Source organism: Elephas maximus, chromosome 16 (assembly GCF_024166365.1).
Source record: "Elephas maximus indicus isolate mEleMax1 chromosome 16, mEleMax1 primary haplotype, whole genome shotgun sequence".
NCBI lineage: Eukaryota > Metazoa > Chordata > Mammalia > Proboscidea > Elephantidae > Elephas > Elephas maximus.
In genome coordinates, this window is record NC_064834.1 from 51060976 (window position 1) to 51080767 (window position 19792).

The 19792-nt window shown below is 41.7% G+C and overlaps 1 protein-coding gene across 1 annotated transcript in view; it reads right to left on the reverse strand.

The window, feature by feature from the left end:
- The window catches only part of GOT1 (glutamic-oxaloacetic transaminase 1), a 38274-nt gene extending 18949 nt beyond the window's left edge, over nucleotides 1-19325 (reverse strand). The window contains exons 1-2 of the mRNA XM_049855689.1: nucleotides 19083-19325; nucleotides 6398-6579 (exon numbers count right to left, since the gene is read on the reverse strand). Coding sequence (XP_049711646.1) covers nucleotides 6398-6579; nucleotides 19083-19200 — 300 coding nt within the window. The 5' untranslated portion in view covers nucleotides 19201-19325. The remainder of the gene's footprint in view (nucleotides 1-6397; nucleotides 6580-19082) is intronic.
- Between the last annotated feature and the right edge of the window lie 467 nt (nucleotides 19326-19792).

The window sequence follows — 19792 nt, forward strand, 5'->3', positions numbered from 1 at the left end:
ATCTTCTAGAAGAAAGTGCATTCCTGGAATTACCAGATGCAGAATACAAAAGTTTAATATACAGAACCCTTCAAGACATCAGGAAGGAAATGAGGCAATATGCAGAACAAGCCAAGGAACACACAGATAAAGCAACTGAAGAAATCAGAAAGATTACTCAGGAACATAATGAAAAGTTTAATAAGCTGGAAAAATCCATAGACGGGCAGCAATCAGAAATTCAGAAGATTATCAATAAAATTACAGAATTAGATAACTCAACAGAAAGTCAGAGGAGCAGAATTGAGCAAGTAGAAGCTAGAATTTCTGAACTCGAAGATAAATCACTTGGCACTAATATATTTGAAGAAAAATTGGATAAAAGAATTTAAAAAAATGAAGAAACCTTAAGAATCATGTGGGACTCTATCAAGAGAAATAACCTACGAGTGATTGGAGTACCAGAACAGGGAGGGATAACAGACAATACAGAGAAAATTGTTGAGGATTTGTTGGCACAAAACTTCCCTGATATTGTGAAAGATGAGAAGATAGCTATCCAAGATGCTCATCAAACTCCACATAAGGTAGATGTTAAAAGAATGTCACCAAGACATATTATAATCAAGCTTGCCAAAACCAAAGATAAAGAGACAATTATAAGAGCAGGGAGGGATAAAAGAAAAGTCACCTAAAAGGGACAGCCAATAAGAATAAACTTGGACTACTCGGCAGAAACCATGCAGGTAAGAAGGCAATGGGATGACATATTTAAAAAATTGAAGGAAAAAAATTGCCTGCCAAGAATCATATATCCATGAAAACTGTCTCTTAAATATGAAGGTGAAATTAAGACATTTTCAGATAAACACAAGTTGAGGGAATTTGTAAAAACCAAACCAAAACTACAAGAAATACTAAAGGGAGTTCTTTGGTTAGGAAATCAATAATATCAGGTATCGATCCAAGACTAGAACACTGGGCAGAGCAACCAGAAGTCAACCCAGACAGGGAAATCCAAAAAAAAAAAAAAAAGCCCAACACAGGGTAACAACGATGTTATTATATAAAAGAAGACAACGTTAAAATAATAAAGAGGGACTAAGAAATGTAATCATACACCTTCCACATAGAGAGGAAGATACGTCGATACAAAGAAATAAAAGTTAGTTATAAATTTAGAAAAATAGGGGTAAATAATAAGGTAACCACAAAGGAGACAAACTATCCTACTCAACAAAATAAAATACAAGGGAAAAATACAGACTCAGCAGAAACAAAATCAACAACAATAAATATGAGGAAAGGACAATATATAAAGAAAATCTACTCAGCACGTAAAATCAAGTGGGAAAAAGAAGCTGTCAACACACAAAAAAGACATCAAAGTGATAGCACTAAATTCATACCTGTTCATAATTACCCTGAATGTAAATGGACTAAATGCACCAATAAAGAAACAGAGAGTGGCAGAATGGATTAAAAAACAAGATCTGTCTATATGCTGCCTACAAGAGACACACCTTAGACTTAGAGACACAAACAAGCTAAAACTCGAAGGATGGAAAAGAATATATCAAGCAAGCAACAATCAAAAAAGAGCAGGAGTGGCAATATTAATTTCTGACAAAATAGACTTTAAAGTTAAATGCATCAGAAAGGATAAGGAAAGACACTATATAATGATGAAAGGGACAATACACCAAGAAGATACAACCATATTAAATATTTATGTACCCAATGACAGGGCTGCAAGACACATAAAACAAACTCTTTCAGCATTGAAAAGTGAGATAGACAGCTCCACAATAATAGTAGGAGACTTCAACACACCACTTTCGGTGAAGGACAGAACATTCAGAAAGAAGCTCAATAAAGACACGGAAGATCTAAATGCCACAATCAACCAACTTGACCTCGTTGACATATACAGAACACTCCACCCAACAGCAACCAACTATACTTTCTTTTCTAGTGCACACGGAACATTCTCTAGAATAGACCACATATTAGGTCATAAAGCAAGCCTTAGCACAATCCAAAACATTGAAATATTACAAAGCATCTTCTCTAACCATGAAGGCCATAAAAGTGGAAATCAATAACAGGAAAATCAGGGAAAAGAAATCAAACACTTGGAAACTGAACAATACCCTGCTCAAAAAAGACTAGATTATAGAAGACATTAAGGATGGAATAAAGAGAATCATAGAATCCAGTAAGAATGAAAACACTTCCTATCAGAACATTTGGGACACAGCAAAAGTGGTGCTCAAAGGCCAATTTATATCAATAAATGCACACATTCAAGAAGAAAGGGCCAAAATCAAAGAACTGTCACCACAACTTGAACAAATAGAAAGAGGGCAACAAAAGAAACCCACAAGCACCAGAAGAAAAAAAATAATAAAAATTAGAGCTGAACTAAATGAAATAGAAAACAGAAAAACAATTGAAAGAATTAACAAGACCAAAAGCTGGTTTTTTTAAAAACTCAACAAAATTGATAAACCATTGGCCAAACTGACAAAAGAAAAGCAGGAGAGGAAGCAAATAACCCAAGTAAGAAATGAGATGGGCGATATCACAACAGACCCAACTGAAATTAAAAGAATCATATCACATTACTATGAAAAACTATACTCAAACAAATCTGAAAACCTAGAAGAAATGGATGAATTCCTAGAAACACACTACCTACCTAAACTAACACAAACAGAGGTAAAACAACTAAATAGACCCATAACAAAAAAAGAGATTGAAAAGGTAATCAAAAAACTCCCAACAAAAAAAAGCCCTGGTCCAGACAGCTTCACTGCAGAGTTCCACCAAACTTTCAGAGAAGAGTTAACACCACTACTACTAAAGGTATTTCAGAGCATAGAAAAGGATGGAATACTACCAAACTCATTCTATGAAGCCACCATATCCCTGATACCAAAACCAGGTAAAGACACCACAAGAAAAGAAAATTATAGACCTATATCCCTCATGAATGTAGATGCAAAAATCCTCAACAAAATTCTAGCCAATAGAATTCAACAACATATGAAAAAAATAATTCACCATAACCAAGTGGGATTCATACCAGGTATGCAGGGATGGTTCAACATTAGAAAAACAATTAATGTAATCCACCACATAAATAAAACAAAAGACAAGAATCAAATGATCTTATCAATTGATGCGGAAAAAGGCATTTGACAAAGTTCAACACTCATTCATGATAAAAACTCTCAGCAAAATAGCAATAGAAGGAAAATTTCTCAACATAATAAAGGGCATTTATACAAAGCCAACAGCCAACATCACCCTAAATGGAGAGAGCCCGAAAACATTCCCATTGAGATCGGGAACCAGTCAAGGATGCCCTTTTTCACCACTCTTATTCAACATTGTGCTGGAAGTCCTAGCTAAAGCAATTAGGCTAGATAAAGAAATAAAGGGCTTGCAGATTGGCAAGGAAGAAGTAAAAGTATCTCTATTTGCAAATGACATAATCTTATACACAGAAAACCCTAAGGAATCCTCCAGAGAACTACTGAAACTAATAGAAGAGTTCAGCAGCATATCGGGATACAGGATAAACATACAAAAATCAGTTGGATTCCTCTACACCAACAAAAAGAACATTGAAGAGGAAATCACCAAATCAATGCCATTTACAGTGGCCCCAAAGAAGATAAATACTTAGGAATAAATTTTACCAGAGATGTAAAAGACTTATACAAAGAAAACTACAGTACACTTCTGCAAGAAACCAAAAGAGACTTACATAAGTGGAAGAACATACCTTGGTCATGGACAGGAAGACTTAACATTGTAAAAATGTCTACTCTACCAAAAGCAATCTATACATTTAATGCAGTTCCGATCCAAATCCCAACGACATTCTTTAATGAGATGGAGAAACAAATCACCTATTTCATATGGAAGGGAAAGAGGCCCCAGATAAATAAGGCATTACTGAAAAAGACGAACAAAGTAGGAGGCCTTACTTTACCTGATTTTAGAACCTATTATACCACCACAGTAGTCAAAACAGCCTGGTACTAGTACAACAACAGATACATGGACCAATGGAACAGAATTGAGAATGCAGACATAAATCCATCCATATATGAGCAGTTGATATTTGACAAAGGCCCCAAAACAATTAAATGGGGAAAAGACAGTCTTTTTAACAAATGGTGCTGGCATAACTGGATATCCATCTGCAAAAAAATGAAGCAAGACCCATACCTCACTCCATGCACAAAAACTAACTCAAAATGGATCAAAGACCTAAATATAAAATCTAAAACGATAAAGATCATGGAAGAAAAAATAGGGACAACGTTAGGAGCCCTAATACACGGCATAAATAGTATAGAAAACATTATAAAGAATGTAGAAGAAAAACTAGATAACTGGGAGCTCCTAAACATCAAACACTTATGCTTATCCAAAGACTTCACCAAAAGAGTAAAAAGACTACCTAGAGACTGGGAAAAAGTTTTTAGCTATGACATTTCTGATCGGCACCTGATCTCCAAAATCTACATGATACTGCAAAAACTCAACTGCATGACAAATAACCCAATTAAAAAATGGACAAAAGATATGAATAGACACTTCACTAAAGAAGACATTCAGGTAGCTAACAGATGTATGAGGAAATGTTCACAATCATTAGCCATTAGAGAAATGCAGATCAAAACTACAATGAGATTTCATCTCACTCCAAGGCTGGCATTAATCCAAAAAACACAAAATAATAAATGTTGGAGAGGCTGTGGAGAGACTGGAGCACTTGTACACTGCTGGTGGGAATGTCAAATGGTACAACCACTTTGGAAATCGATTTGGCGCTTCCTTAAAAAGTTAGAACTACCATACAATTCAGCAATCCCACTCCTTGGAATATATCCTAGAGAAATAAGAACCTTTACATGAACAGATATGTGCACACCCATGTTTACTGCGGAAACCCTGGTGGCATAGTGGTTAAGTGCTACGGCTGCTAACCAAACAGTCGGCAGTTTGAATCCGCCAGGCTCTCCTTGGAAACTCTATGGGGCAGTTCTACTCTGTCCTATAGGGTCGCTATGAGTCAGAATTGACTCGACAGCACTGGGTCTGGGTTATGTTTATTGCGGCACTGTTTACAATAGCAAAAACATGGAAGCAACCAAGGTGCCCATCAATGGATGAATGGATAAATAAATTATGGTATATTCACCCAATGGAATACTATGCATTGATAAAGAACAGTGACGATCTGTGAAACATTTCATAACATGGAGGAACCTGGAAGGCATTATGCTGAGTGAAATTAGTCGGCTGCAAAAGGACACGTATGAGACCACTATTATAAGAACTTGAGAAATAGTTTAAACTGAGAAGAAAACATTCTTTTGCGGTTAAGAGAGAGGGGAGGGAGGGAGGGTGGGAGAGGGGTTTTCATTAATTTAGGTGAAGGGAAAGACAGCACACAATACAGGGGAGGTCAGCACAATTGGACTAAACCAAAAGCAAAGAAGTTTCCTGAATAAACTGAATGCTTTGAAGGCCAGCGTAGCAGGGGCAGGGGTCTGGGGACCATGGTTTCAGGGGACATCAAGGTCAATTGGCATAATAAAATCTATTAACAAAACATTCTGCATCCCACTTTGAAGAGTGGTGTCTGGGTCTTAAACGCTAGCAAGCAGCCATCTAAGATGCATCAATTGGTCTCAACCCACCTGGATCAAAGGAGAATGAAGAACACCAAGGATACAAGGTGGTTACGAGCCCAAGAGACAGAAACAGCCACATGAACCAGCGACTACATCATCCTGAGACCAGAAGAACTAGATGGTGCCCAGCTACAACCAATGACTGCCCTGACAGGGAACACAACGGAGAACCCCTGAGGGAGCAGGAGAGCAGTGGGATGCAGACCCCAAATTCTCATAAGACCAGACTTAATGGTCTGACTGAGACCGGAAGGACCTCGGTGGTTTTAGCCCCCAGACCTTCTGTTGCCCAAGGACAGGAAACATTCCCGAAGCCAACTCTTCAGACATGGATTGGACTGGACAATGGGTTGGAGAGGGATGCTGGTGAGCAGTGAGCTTCTTGCATCAGGTGGACACTTGAGACTATGTTGGCATCTCCTGTCTGAAGGGGAGATGAGAGGGTGGAGGGGGTTAGAAGCTGGCGAAAAGGACACGAAAAGAGAAGAGTGGAGGGAGAGAGCGGGCTGTCTCATTAGGGGGAGAATAATTGGGAGTGTGTAGCAAGGTGTCTATGGGTTTTTGTGTGAGAGACTGACTTGATTTGTACGCTTTCACTTAAAGCACAATAAAAATTATTTAAAAAAAAAAAATTTGAATCTTCAGCCTCTTTTTACTTTCACAGTTTCTAAACTGAAAATACATCCTCACTCAGAACTCACCCGCTTATCCGTGAGAGCTGGGCTGTCATCCCCAAGGGCAAGCCGGGAAGCACAGGTCCGGAACTCTGCTAGGCCCAGGATCGGCAGATATTCATGGTTCAGGCTGTTGTCGTTAGCAATCTTCTGCTGCACCTTCCTCACTACCGGCAGAACCCAGGGCTGACAATCATCTGTGCGATATGCTGGAACATGGAAGAGAGTTATATAATGGAGGAGTCTTAGGCTTCATTCAAGTTACAGTTTACAACTGTGAACAGGGACAATTCCATCACCTTCCAATCAGAACAAGGAAGGAAATTAAAGTTCATTCACTTACTGAATGCCTACTTTGGGCCAGGTATTGGGCTAGATGCTGATCAAACAGGCACAAACATGGCTCCTATCCTTATGGAACTTATAGCTCTTAAATGTAAGTGACCTCTAAAAAGGAAAGTAAATACTGAAATAAAACTGGGACATCACAGAGCCTGGTTAAGAGTATGCATGTGAAAGCACCCTGCTGTGTCAGTATTACTAGCACACTGAGGTCTCTATAGTTATTGGCCCAACAATTTTCTTCCTTGTGCATCCCCAGTGAGTTTCCCCTACAGCCCCTCCCCACCAAGTCCCCTTCCCAATCTTTCAATGAAATCGGCGCTCACACACTCACAACAAAGAAATCCGTTCTTCTGGGGAAAAGCGCAGACAGCAGACATCTGTAAAAACTGGTCACCTTCAGCAAGGAGCAGTACAAAAACTCTCCTTCTACTTTCCTGTGACTGAGCAGTTCAGATTCCATCTGATACAGTCACTCAAAGCTTAATCAACATGAAAATCTGTGTAAACTGCCTCCTTCCACCTCTCATTCAAATTATTAAATCAAGACAGTTCAGGATGCAAGTACTTCTTAGTACAGAGGCTTCTCGGCTGGGATTCAGGATTCAGGTACAGCACAGAGGATTAGGACACGTTTCTATGAGAAGAATCAAGCTCCCACACAGCTCCCTCCGGGGGCTCTCCTATTCTGGATTAAATCAGAGCTGCACATCTCAACTCCACCAGGAAGTGAGATCTTCACAGCATCAAGCTCAGAATGTATCCTCCGTGGAAACAATCCTGTTACCATTCATCTCCCCAAGAGACTTCCAAAAAAGGGGTAGGTGCTATTTCAGATGGACTCTGCGCCTTCAAACAAAACAGAGAGGTACAGATGGGTGGAAGGAGGCCCACCTCCTCCCCTTGGCCTACAAGAGCAGTAAATAGGACCAATCATTGGCAAATACGCAGTGACTGAAGATTCTGAGAGCTGGTTACACAATCAACCACCCAAGGACTCACACATCTTGTCCTCTCTCTGTATTCTGCATCAGCTGATGTTTATAGTTTTGACTGTTTATCCCACTTCATTTGTGTTACAGATTGAATTGTGTCCCCCAAAAATGTGCGTCAACTTGGCTAGGCCATGATTCCCCTTATTGTTTGGTTGTCCTCCATTTTGCAATCTGATGCAATTTTCCTATCTGTTGTAAATCCTAATCTCTATCTTGATTAGGGTGGGACACAACACCCTTACTCAAGTCACAGCCCTGATCCATGTAAGGGGAGTTTCCCTGGGTGTGGCCTGCATCCCCCTTTACCTTTTAGGAGATAAAAGGAGAGAAAAGCAAGCAGAGAGATAGGGACCTCATTACAACCAAACAAAAATAGCCAGGAGTGGAGCACATCCTTTGGACCTGGGGTCCCTGCACTGAGAAACTCCTACACCCAAGGGAAGGTTGATGGCAAGAACCTTTCCCCAGAGCTGACAGAGAGAGAAAGCCTTCCCCTGGAGCTGGTGCCCTGAATTTGGACTTTTAGCCTCCTAAACTATGAAAGAATAAATTTGTGTTTGTTAAAGCCATCCACTTGTGGTATTTCTGTTACAGTGGCACTAAATAAGTAAGACAGAATTTGGTAACAGGACAGTGGGGTGCTGCTCTAATAAACCAAAACCAAAGCCAGTGCCATCAAGTCGATTCTGACTCCTAGCGACCCTATAGGACAGAGTAGAACTGCCCCATAGAGTTTCCAAGAAGCACCTGGCAGATTCGAACTGCCAACCCTTTGATTAGCAGCTGTAACACTTAACTACTACACCACCAGGGTTTCTGCTGCTCTAATAGATGCCTAAAACATGGAAGTGGTTTTAAAACTGTGAATGGGTAGAGGCTAGAAGAGTTCTACAATGTGTAACAGTAAAAGCCTAGATTGTCTTGAAGGGATTATTGGTGGAATTATGGACACCAAAGACAATTCTGGGGAGGGCTCAGAAGGAAGTGAGGAGAGCTGTAACACTGCAGACGGCAAGAAGCAACATCAGAGAAACTGCTTCAACAGAACCAGAAGACTGGCACAAGACAATGCGAGAGCCAACCCATGGAAAGAGAGAGCTGAATGCCTTCGCAGGAGGCTTCCTGGTGGAGTGGGATGTCTCCGTGCACTTACCAGTGGAGCTGGGCTTGCCAATTCATAGAGCAAGAGGGCTGAGTACCTTCTGGCAGAGGCTTACTAGCAGAAAGGGGTGCCTCCAGGCACTTACTAGTAGAGCCAAAGAGCTTTGGAACACTTGCCCAAGCAGGGCACACACTGGGCTGGCCCAAGAGGCACAAGAGTACAAGAGACCAAGGAACCAGGAAGCAGAAGCTGCAGACACAAGGAGCACAGGAAGCAGAGCTGCCTTAGTCTCAAAGGGTAGGGCTAGAACCTCTTGATTTAAGACTTTTGTAAGGATATGATGAAGTGAATGTGTTTTACATGTGGCAAGGACATGAACTTTGCGGAGTCAAAGGGTGAAATGTTATGGATTGAATTGTGTCCTCCAAAACTGTCAATTTGACTAGGCCATGATTCCCAGTACTGTGTGGTTGTCCTCCATTTTGTGATCTGATGTAATTTTCCTATGTGTTGTAAATCCTAACCTCTATCAAAAGGGTGGAATCATGGCCTCCTAGGTTTCATGGAGTCAGATCTTCACCCACTCGGTTCCAGAGTTTGAGGCTGCCTTTCACTAGTGCCAGCAAGATGGGGCCAAATCTGCTGCCCAAAGCTGACAAGGCAAGGCTGCCATGCGAAAGCAGCAAAAGAACAGGGCCTGCCAGGGCTGAGGGGGTGGAGTTGCCACTCAGATGGACTAGGAGAATAGGGCAGCCCAAAGCCAAGGGAGCAGTGTTGCCATTCCAGTGGGCCTGGAAGGCAGAGCTGAAACACAGGGCCAAGAGGCCTCCACCCAGAATCCAGAGAGTGTGGCCAACACCCAGAATCTGGAAGGCAAGGCCATTGCCTAAACGGTCTCAGAGAACAGAGAATTATTTTCAAGATTTTAGAGCTAATGTAATGTGTTCTGCTGACTTACTTAGTGCCTGTTATCTCTTCTTTCCCTCCAATTTCTACCACTTGTAATGGAAATGCCTACCTCTGTACCTGTTCCACCGTCATACTCTGGAAGCAGATAATTTGTGTTTTAGATTTCACAGATGAAGAATTTTGCTCCAGGATGGAATTTGTACTTGGAGTTGATTTAAGACTTTTTTAAGGATATGATGAAGTGAATGTTTTACATGTGGCAAGGACATGAACTTTGCGGGGTCAAAGGGTGAAATGTTATGGATTGAATTGTGTCCCCAAAAAGGACTGTCAATTTGACTAGGCCATGATTCCCAGTACTGTGTGGTTGTCCTTCATTTTGTGATCTGATGTAATTTTCCTATGTGTTGTAAATCCTAACCTCTATCTGTGGTTAATAAGGTAAGATTAGGTTATGTTAAAGAGGATTAGGGTGGGATGCAATACCCTTACTCAGGCCACAGCCCTGATCCCATGTAAGGAGTGTCTCCTTGGGGTGTGGCCTGCATCACCTTTTATTGCACAAGCCATAAAAGGAGACAGAAGCAAGCAGATAGGGACCTCCTTACCACCAAGAAAGAAGAGCCAGGAGTGGAGCACATCCTTTGGACCTGGGGTCCCTGTGCTGAGAAACTCCTAGACCCAGGAGAAGATTGATGACAAGGACCTTCCCCCAACACCAACAGAGACAGAAAGCCTTCCCCTGGAGCTGGCACCCTGAATTTAGACTTCTAGCCTCTTAAACTGTGACAGAATAAATTTCTATTTGTTAAAGTCATCCACTTGTGGTATTTCTGTCATAGCAGAAATAGATAACTAAGACAATTTGCATCACATTATTGATTAAATATATTTTATAATATTTAATTGTGCTTACAGCAAATTCCTATATACTCTTCTATACTAAAGGTATTTATAGCCCATCTTGAGTTATCCTGAGACTGATTTTTTTCCCTAGACTACTAACAAAAAGGTTAACAGTTCAAGCTCACCCAGTGGTGCCTAAGAAGATAGGCCTGGCAATCTGCATACAGAATTTTCAACATGCTTTTTTCCACTTAAATATGTATTATGAATATCTTTCACCATCAATAGCTGTTCTTCTGATAGGTAACATATTCACGTCTCCACTCCATCCTTATCTTCCATCTACCTAGTTCCAAATCCTCTCCCTCCGTAAGTAACTATTCTTAGTTTCTTGTATATCCTTCCAGAATTTCTCTATGCACACACAAGTAAATATAAACTTGTCTGAGTCATCTAGTACTGCTCTAACAGAAATACCACAAGCAGAGGGCTTTAACAAAGAGAAGTTTATTCTCTCATAGTCCAGTAGGCTAGAAGTCCAAATTCAGGACGCCGGCTCCAGCGCAAGGCTTTCTCTCTCTGTTGGCTCTGCAGGGAAGTCCATGTCATCAATCTTCCCTTGGTCTGGGAGCATCTCAGCACAGGAACCTCAGGTCCAAAGGACACGGTCTGCTCCAGGTGCTGCTTTCTTGATGGTATGACTTCCCCAGTCTCTCTGCTCGCTTCTCTCTTTTATAACTCATAAGAGATTGGCTTAAGACATATCTAAACTTGTAGACCTCATTAATATAACTGCCGCTAATACATCTTATTACATCATAGTGATGGGATCTACAACACATAGGGAAATCACATCAGATGATAAAACGGGAGACAACCATATAATCACACAAGGGAATCATGACCTAGCCAAGTTGAAGGATATTTTGGGGGGACACAATTCAACCAATGACACCATTTATTCCCCTTTTTATACAAAAGGTAGTATATAGCATACTACACACTGTTTTGTTCCTTGCTTTTTCCATGTAACTTGCAGATCTTTTTATACCTGTGTATAATGTCCTTGTTCTTTTTTATAGCTGTATAACTGATGAATGTGCCATAATTTATTTTGCCAGTCTCTTGTTGATGGACATTTGAGTTGTTTCCAATTTTTGGCTATTACAAAATAATACTTCAGTGAACAACTGTGTACATATGTCATCTCACATGTATGCAAATATATCTGTAAAATGCAGAGCTGAAAATGGAATGAGTGGGTTAAGAGCTGTACGTATTGGTAGTGTTGACAGATATTTCCAAATTGTCCTCCACAGGAATTATACCAACTTACATTCCTACCAGCGATGTATAAGAGTGCCTATTTCCCCACAGCCTCATCCGCTGAATTAATTTTTGCCAACATGAGAGTGAAATGGTATCTCAGGATAGTTTTAATTTGTATGTCTCTTATTATGAATGCAATGGGGCATTTTTCATATATCTGTCCATTGCTGTCGATTCAATTCCGACTCACAGCAACCCTACAGGACAGAGTAGAACTGCCCCATACAGTCTCCAAGGAGCACCTGGTGGATTCGAACTGCCGATCTTTTGGTTAGCAGCTGTAGCTCTTAACCACTACGCCACCAGGGTTTCCATATATATGAACCATTTATATCATCATCCTGTGGCTAGATAACGCTCCTTTCTATGCAAAATTTACTAACCATTTATACTGCTTTCAATTATCTGCTGTTATAAATACTGCATATGCATCTTTGCGCATTTTTTTTTTTTTTTTTTTTTTTAGGGAAAACCTCAGTGTAAAATCACTGGGTCAAAGGATATACAACCAATAAAAGATTTCGTAAGATCATTTTCAATTTTACGTCTGTTCTCTATTCTATCAGCTAACCTTACCCCTCAGGAATGTGTCATCTGTAAATTTGATAAATGTATCAAGTCAGTAAGAAAAATGTGGACAGAACTTCAAACTGACACAACCACTAGCCAACAAGCAGTCTCTGGGTAGGTGAATCTAATTCACGATATTGTCACACCACTTTTTTTTACCCTCCAAACTGATTCTATAGCAACGAGTTGAAAAAGCCAGCTTTATCAGGTGCAATTTGGTCTGATTTCTTTGAAGACATACCAAAATAACTACTTCCAAGTTAAGAGTTGTCCCTGAAGCAGACCACCCTATCTTCAAAATATTCTTGGAACTCTTCTTTTGAAATTGTTTTCAGAGGTGGTATCTTATTATTTTAAATACCCTCAATGGTACCAAATTTTTATCCTTAGAAAGTAAATTTAATTTTTGAAAATGGTTAGAAGTTACTTACATCGTCTCCAGCGAAGAGGGTGGGCAATATTAACAGAGACTAATCATAAAGAGATGGTCTCTTGTGTGGCTCCTACCAGCTTCTGAAGGCCATTCCAAAAGAGGGCTTCCAAAAGTCTTTAAGCATTTGCAGTATGTTTGTACTACATCGAGAAGACACTACCTAGATGTATGAAAGTTTGAGTATTCACGGAAAATCCAATTCTATTATGCTTCAGGTCTGTGTTTGGGTAAGTGTTAAATGCTATCTATACATTTATGATAATACATTATTCATAATAGCATTACTTATAATGAATGTACTCTAAATAAATAAAATATGAAAGAGAAAGAAAAAAACTGTAGTCCCACTGTTCTTATCAGTACTATATGCTTTGTTAACTCTAAAAAAATCCTGCAATATTATTGCAGGGTGGGGTGAAGTGCATTGTGTCTGTTTTGTGACAAGAGACAAATAGGCCACTGTATACTTCCCTTTCTTCTTCATTACCCAGTTGCTCCCAGATTCAGCTCTAGATTTATTCCCAATGCCTTGCCTAACTACCGTAATGAAGCAGAACTGCAGATCACTCTGGGGGATTGGAGCAGTGAGGTCAAGCATTATCAACAATTGCTTTTACTCTCCCAGAGAAGTTTTATTCCTATTTTGGGCCCCATGAATTCTTCATTCATTCACTCACTCATTCATTTAACAGCATACCGTGAGCCAAGCACTGGCTAGAAGTACAGACACAGAGATGGAGTCAATAGGCACCAAGTCCCTAATTCTTTGAGGAGTCTGATTTTACAGAGGATGAAGTGTGGAAAGATGAGTAAGTTTAAAATGTAGACAAAAGAAGAAGGGCATTCCAGACAGGGGGAACACCTCATGCAAGGTCTGAGGGGCTTGGACAGCATGAGGTTCTTGAACATCTACACATAGCATGGCTCAGATACAGGATCCATGGGACACTGCAGGGGGTGGCTCAAAGGGTCTTGGAGGCCCTTCTAAGAACTTCGGTTCCAAGAAAGAACCACTGAAAGCATTTAAACAAGGGTGACATGGACAACTGTACATTTTGACAGAGTCATTTGAATTATACCATGGCAAATCAAGTAGAGAAGAAGACAGAAGCAGATAGTTAAGTCAGGAGCCTATTGCAATAACCCAAAAGCTAAATGATGAGGGCTTGAATTAACGTAGTGGCAGTGGGAATTAAGAAAAAGGAATAGATTCAAAATAGGTTCATGTGGTAGAAAAGACAGAACGGAATGACCAAATAAATAGACATGAGATCAAGGAAATAGTTGCCTACAACTCTAAAGTCTCTCTAGTCAGGATAACAAGTATACAATGGTGGTGCTATCAATCCAGATATAGAACACACAGGGAAGAAAAATAAAAGATCAAGGGGAAGGTGGAAATGATGAGACGTGCTTTAAACATACTTAATTTGAGGTGATTTTAGAATATGCCCAGCAAACTCTAGCAAGTATGGGCCTGGCACTCAGGGAAGAGGTCCAGGATGGAGAGAAAGACTTCATAACTATAGATATTAATGGCAGCTGAAGCTATAATAATAACAACTAGGATTTACTTTATTTAATATACACAAAGCACTGTGCTAAATACATCTTTTTATTCTCATTTAATTCTCAGAACAACCTCGTGATGTAGATATTATGATCCCTACTTTAGGGATCTGGAAACTGAGGCCAAAAAACTTAAATCTGCCCATGCACAGTAAGAGTTAGGATATCATAACTATTGAAGTACATGGAATTCATATACTTTTTTTTCAATCGAGCAAGAGATGTCTGGGAAAACCTGAAGCAAGCAAGCCCCAGGGGACTGCCTCAGAGCCTCTTTTATCAGCATGCTCACCAGCTCTATTCACCACTGCCCTTCTTCCAGGCTATAAGCCTTTTAAGGGAGTCATACAGGTTACTAGTGGGCCAGCCTAGCGGTCTTGCTTTGCAGAAGAAAAGGAGGGAAGAATATATAGAAGTAAACTATCAAACCTGTCATACCCGCCTCCTCCTCCTAAGATCTTCACTCCCCTCACCCATCTCCACCCAAGAGTCCATGCAGGTATGCCTCTAAGGCCCGTCTCCAAATAGGACACTGAAGAGAAGGCCACAGGGTACTCAGGAACATCTGATACAGCACATCTTTTCGACAATTCCATTTGAAGATGCTGGAAAACCACATTAAAAACAACAAATATTAAATATGGTTTATCTGGAACAAAGAAAGCTATGCTTATATGAAAAAAGGACTAGAGTCTGAAGAAAACTCTTGCTCCAGGTTGCATCAGGCTAGACCCATGTCTCCCCCTGCCTTGAAAGCCACTTGTCTAAACTTTAAGAAGCACTAGAACAGTCAATTCAGATAGCATCCTGCTCAACAGTGTAAAGTGTGATACCCTACTCTGTTTAACTATAATGAAACTATTGAGATAATCACAGCAAGAAAATCTTTGGAGAAACTATCTGTAAGTAGGAACTGGCTAACAAGTGTATCTGTTCGTTTTCATTCTGTTGCCGATGAGTCAATTCCAACTCATAGTGACCCTACAGGACAGAGTAAAACTGCCTCATAGGGTTTCCAAGGAGCGGCTGGTGGATTCAAACTGCTTACCTTTTGGTCAGCAGCCAAACGTGTTCAGCATCACTTGAACATGAGCTGGATCACCTCCATTAGGTTTTATCTTAGGAGTCCGTTGATGGTGCCAATAGGCATTTGACTGCTAGCCAAAAGGCTGGTGGTTCGAACCCACCCAGAGGCACCTCAGAAGACAGACCCAGTGATCTGCTTCTGAAAGGCCACAGCCTTGAAAACCCTGTAGAACACTTCTACTCTGTATACATGGGGTCACCACGAGTTACAATCAACTTGATGGCAACTAACTACAATGACCAGCTTTATCTTAACTTGGGGGGAAAAAAAGAGTATCTTTCTCAAAGTTAAGAATTAATTACACTTCCATAACAATAAAAAAAAAAAAATAAGCCATGTATAAATAGAGCTAGGACATACTAAAGCTGGAAACAGACTTTTTATTCTACTCTGCTTTAATTAGAACCTTATCCAAGCACCTGCCAACCCAGAAGGACCGGGTGACAGTGATCATCAAAAAGAACCTTTACATGACATTTCATTTACATATCACATTTCACACGTAATTTTTCATTTAGTCCTCAGTCAACTGATGAGACCAACAACATTATTATCCCACATTACGGTCATTTAATAGGCTGATTAAGAGGTAGAGACAGCCATGTACTTCTTATTAAACCTTGAATGTCTAGCAGAATCTTGAAATGGACTTTTACTAAAGTCAAATGCCAGAGGAGAATTGTAGAGAAATCATTCAGTCCTGGCTCCTCATTTAGTAGACCAAGTTCCCAGATGTTGAATACCCTTCCAAGGTCACATCACCAGACAGCAGGGCTGGGCCTATACCCAGGTCTCTTGGCTCTTTCCTCTACAGAGCACTGGCTATCCTGGACCAACTGAAGACACCCAACACAGAGGAGGAGGCAGGGGCCCGAGGGGCCCAAGAGACCTGACCTAGAATCCCAGCTCCACCACCTATTTGTCATTAGATGGTGGAGCTGGAGCAAATTGTTTCATCTTTCTGAGCTTCAGCTTCCTTATCTCTTTGTTGTTGCTGGGTACATCCAGTCAATTCTGACTCATAGCAACCCCATGTGACAGAATAGAACTGACCCACAGATTTTTCTAGGCTGTAATCTTTATGGGAACAGATCGCCAGGTCTTTCTCCTGTGGAGCCACTGGGAGGGTTTGAACCACCAACCTTTCAGTTAGCAGCCTTACTGTCACACCACCAGGGCTCCATCCTTATCTCTCCAACAGGAGTAATAACAACTCTTCAGAGTTGCTGTGAAGGCTAAATGAGATTACATGTATAAATCATCTGCTCACAGTAAGGACTTGGGAAACATTCCTGGAAAACATCACAAAGCCACCATCAAGGCTGAGTGGCCGTCTAAGCTGCAGAATATGCTTCTGAGCCAATCACCTCTAGCATGGACTAGCAGGACACTTCTTCTCTACATGAGCAGTTAATTTCTGAACCAATGTCAGAAATCATTTCATCTTACAATTCTCAAGCTGATAATTTTTATTCAACATCGTTTGTGAGACCCATCCAAAGAAATGCCAAAACAATAATAATAACATCTAACGTTTATACAAACTCTTTCCTATAAACGTGCCAGGTACTGTTCTACGCACTTTGAACACGTTTAATCCTCACGAAACCCCTGTAAGATGGTGCAAAGGTAACTAAGCCAATAAAACTTGAGGTTTTAAAAAAGATGTATTTAGATTGACATCACTATTAGTTCTTCAGTATATACCTGGCCCTAAAGAAATACTCAGAGGTTTTGGGTTTGATTTAAATAAAGAGCTTGAATGGTGCCCACTCCAATTCAGTTCAAGGCAATCTTCAATATTTCTTCCACCCTGCTGACTGCTAAAAACATCATTTTCTATATCAGGCAAAACAATATACTATAGATTTTTTTTTTTAATGTTTTATTATGGAAAATTTCAAACATATAAATGTTGAGAGAATAATATTAATGGACACAGCACCAATGTACCCATCATCCAGCTTCAGTAAACCATCAGTTTTAATGCTATTTCTAACCTCCATCCCCATACTCCTTGATGAAGACTTTTTAACTTAACATACGCCATGTACAGATGAGGAGCCTGGTGGCACACTGGTTAAAAGGTATGGCAAGCTAGGCTGCTAACCAAAAGGTCAACAGTTCAAATCTACCAGCCACTCCTTGGAAACTCCATGGGGCAGTTCTTCTCTGTCCTGTAGGGTCCCTAAGAGTCAAAATCAACTCGGCAGCAGTGAGTTTGGTTTCGGTTTTGGTTTTATATACAGTCTCTGAGTGGCACACATGGTTAACACATTCTGCTGTTAACCAAAAGGGTGGAGGTTTGAGTCCACCCAGTGGTGCCTCAGAAGAAAGACCTATCATTCTTCCTAGTGATCTACCTCTGAAAAATCGGCTACCAAAAACCCTGTGGAGCACAGTTCTACTCTGACACACATGGGGCCGCCCTGAGTTGGCATCAGCTCAACAGCAACTGGTTTATACAGATACAGTCACTATGGGAAACCTGATTCTAAACTTAATATCACCCTCTGCTACAAAATAGTTCAATTTTCTGTTTCCAAAATCCCTAGTCCTCTCACTCTAAGTCTGTTCTCTCCCATAGGTCATCATGCTATTCATTTTCTTCTCTCTGGCTGGTCTCTGTATGCGGCAAAGCCCAAATCAACAAAGTGTCTATGGGGTTTCAAACATCCAAATGGTGGTGGTAGAAATAACAAATTCACCAGAGAAGGTTAGAGTTAAAAAGGAATCTCAGGCAATCAATTCAAACCTTTCTCTTGGCAAATGGGGAAAATGAGGCTCTGAGCTGTCCAGGGTCCAAGACACACCACAGATAATTGAAAACAAGAATGTGTGAAAGTGAGCTTCTACTGCCCATATCTTTCTGCTCCTTTTTGATCCAGGCCTTTCCACCCTGTCTACTGATTTCCTATAATATCTGTCCACCCACAGGCAGCATTAATGGATCTCAGAAGAACTTTAGACTTCTACCACAGCTCTTAAAATCTGTTGATTTTAAACTCCTTGAGGGCAACAATCAGGCCTCAGTCTTCCTCCCCCACAGTGCTTAGTAGGCTACCTGAATGATACCGAGTAGTCACTCAAATATTTATTGACCCAGTTCAGAGCTCCCTAAGGTTAAATGTTCTCCTTTATCCATTCCTCAGCAACCTGGACCCCAAGCCCATTAGGCTTCTTACTTCCTCCCTCCAGTTCCTATCCCTGGCCACCCTCATCCTTTAGGAGGCAAAAGGATGTAGTATAAAGAACACAGAATGGAGAACACAGGATGAATCAGAAAATCTGCGTTTGTGTCCTGGCTGCTATACCTGCGCTGTGTGATCTTGGGCACGTCGCCCAGGGCCTCCCTATACCCATCTGTAAAATGGGCAGGTAGATCCTCTGACCGATTCTTGCCTTCTCTCCGGAGCTCCCCTCCCAAGCAGCGCCAAGCTGGGCCTCAGCCTCCCCTACAGTGCCCATCTCCCGGACTGGGCCCCGTTCCACTCCCCACACTGCTCACATCCTGAACACTGCATCCTTACCTCCCACCCCCAGGTTGACCTTGCGAGGGTCTGGATCCTCCCGGAAGTCGGCGACGAGCTTAAACACAAGGACAGGCTGGGCCTGCGGAACCTCGGAAAAGATGGACGGAGGCGCCATAGCGAGAGGACCAGAATCTGCCGAGAGCTTTCACCCCGCACCGGGAGCTGCTCTGTCTGGTACAGCAGCGGCTCGTGGAGGAGACTCTCACCTTCACCCAGCCTGCGGGGCGGGCCCGCCACCTCCAATGGTCGCGCTGCGTCCGGAACTTGGCAACGCGGCTAACCAATAGCGAGCTTCTGACACAGGGGCCAGGCGGGAGGGGATGATTGTAACCAATGCAAGAAGAGAATCTTATCGGAGGCTGGTGACGATGAGACCAATTCCATCTTCGCCGGCTGCAGTGGAGGCGGAGACTAGAGTTGATTGGCAGACGTGGGCACCTATCGCTGAGACTATTATTCCCCGTGTCTCTGGAGCTTAGAGTAGTGGTTGGAGGAGCCCAGCGTCGGCTGTTCTCGGAGGCCGCTTATCCGACCTTCGAGGGTCAGGAGACGAGGGGAAGGTGGCCGGCGGGGAGCCCGGAGAACAGGCCTCCCGTGGCCGCGGAGCGGGTGTCCTCGCTGCCAGGGCGGGCAGGGCTCACATTCCTGACCCGGCCTGGCCCGGCCCGGCTGGCAGCCAAGTCCCCGGCGTCTGCGCCCAGAACGAA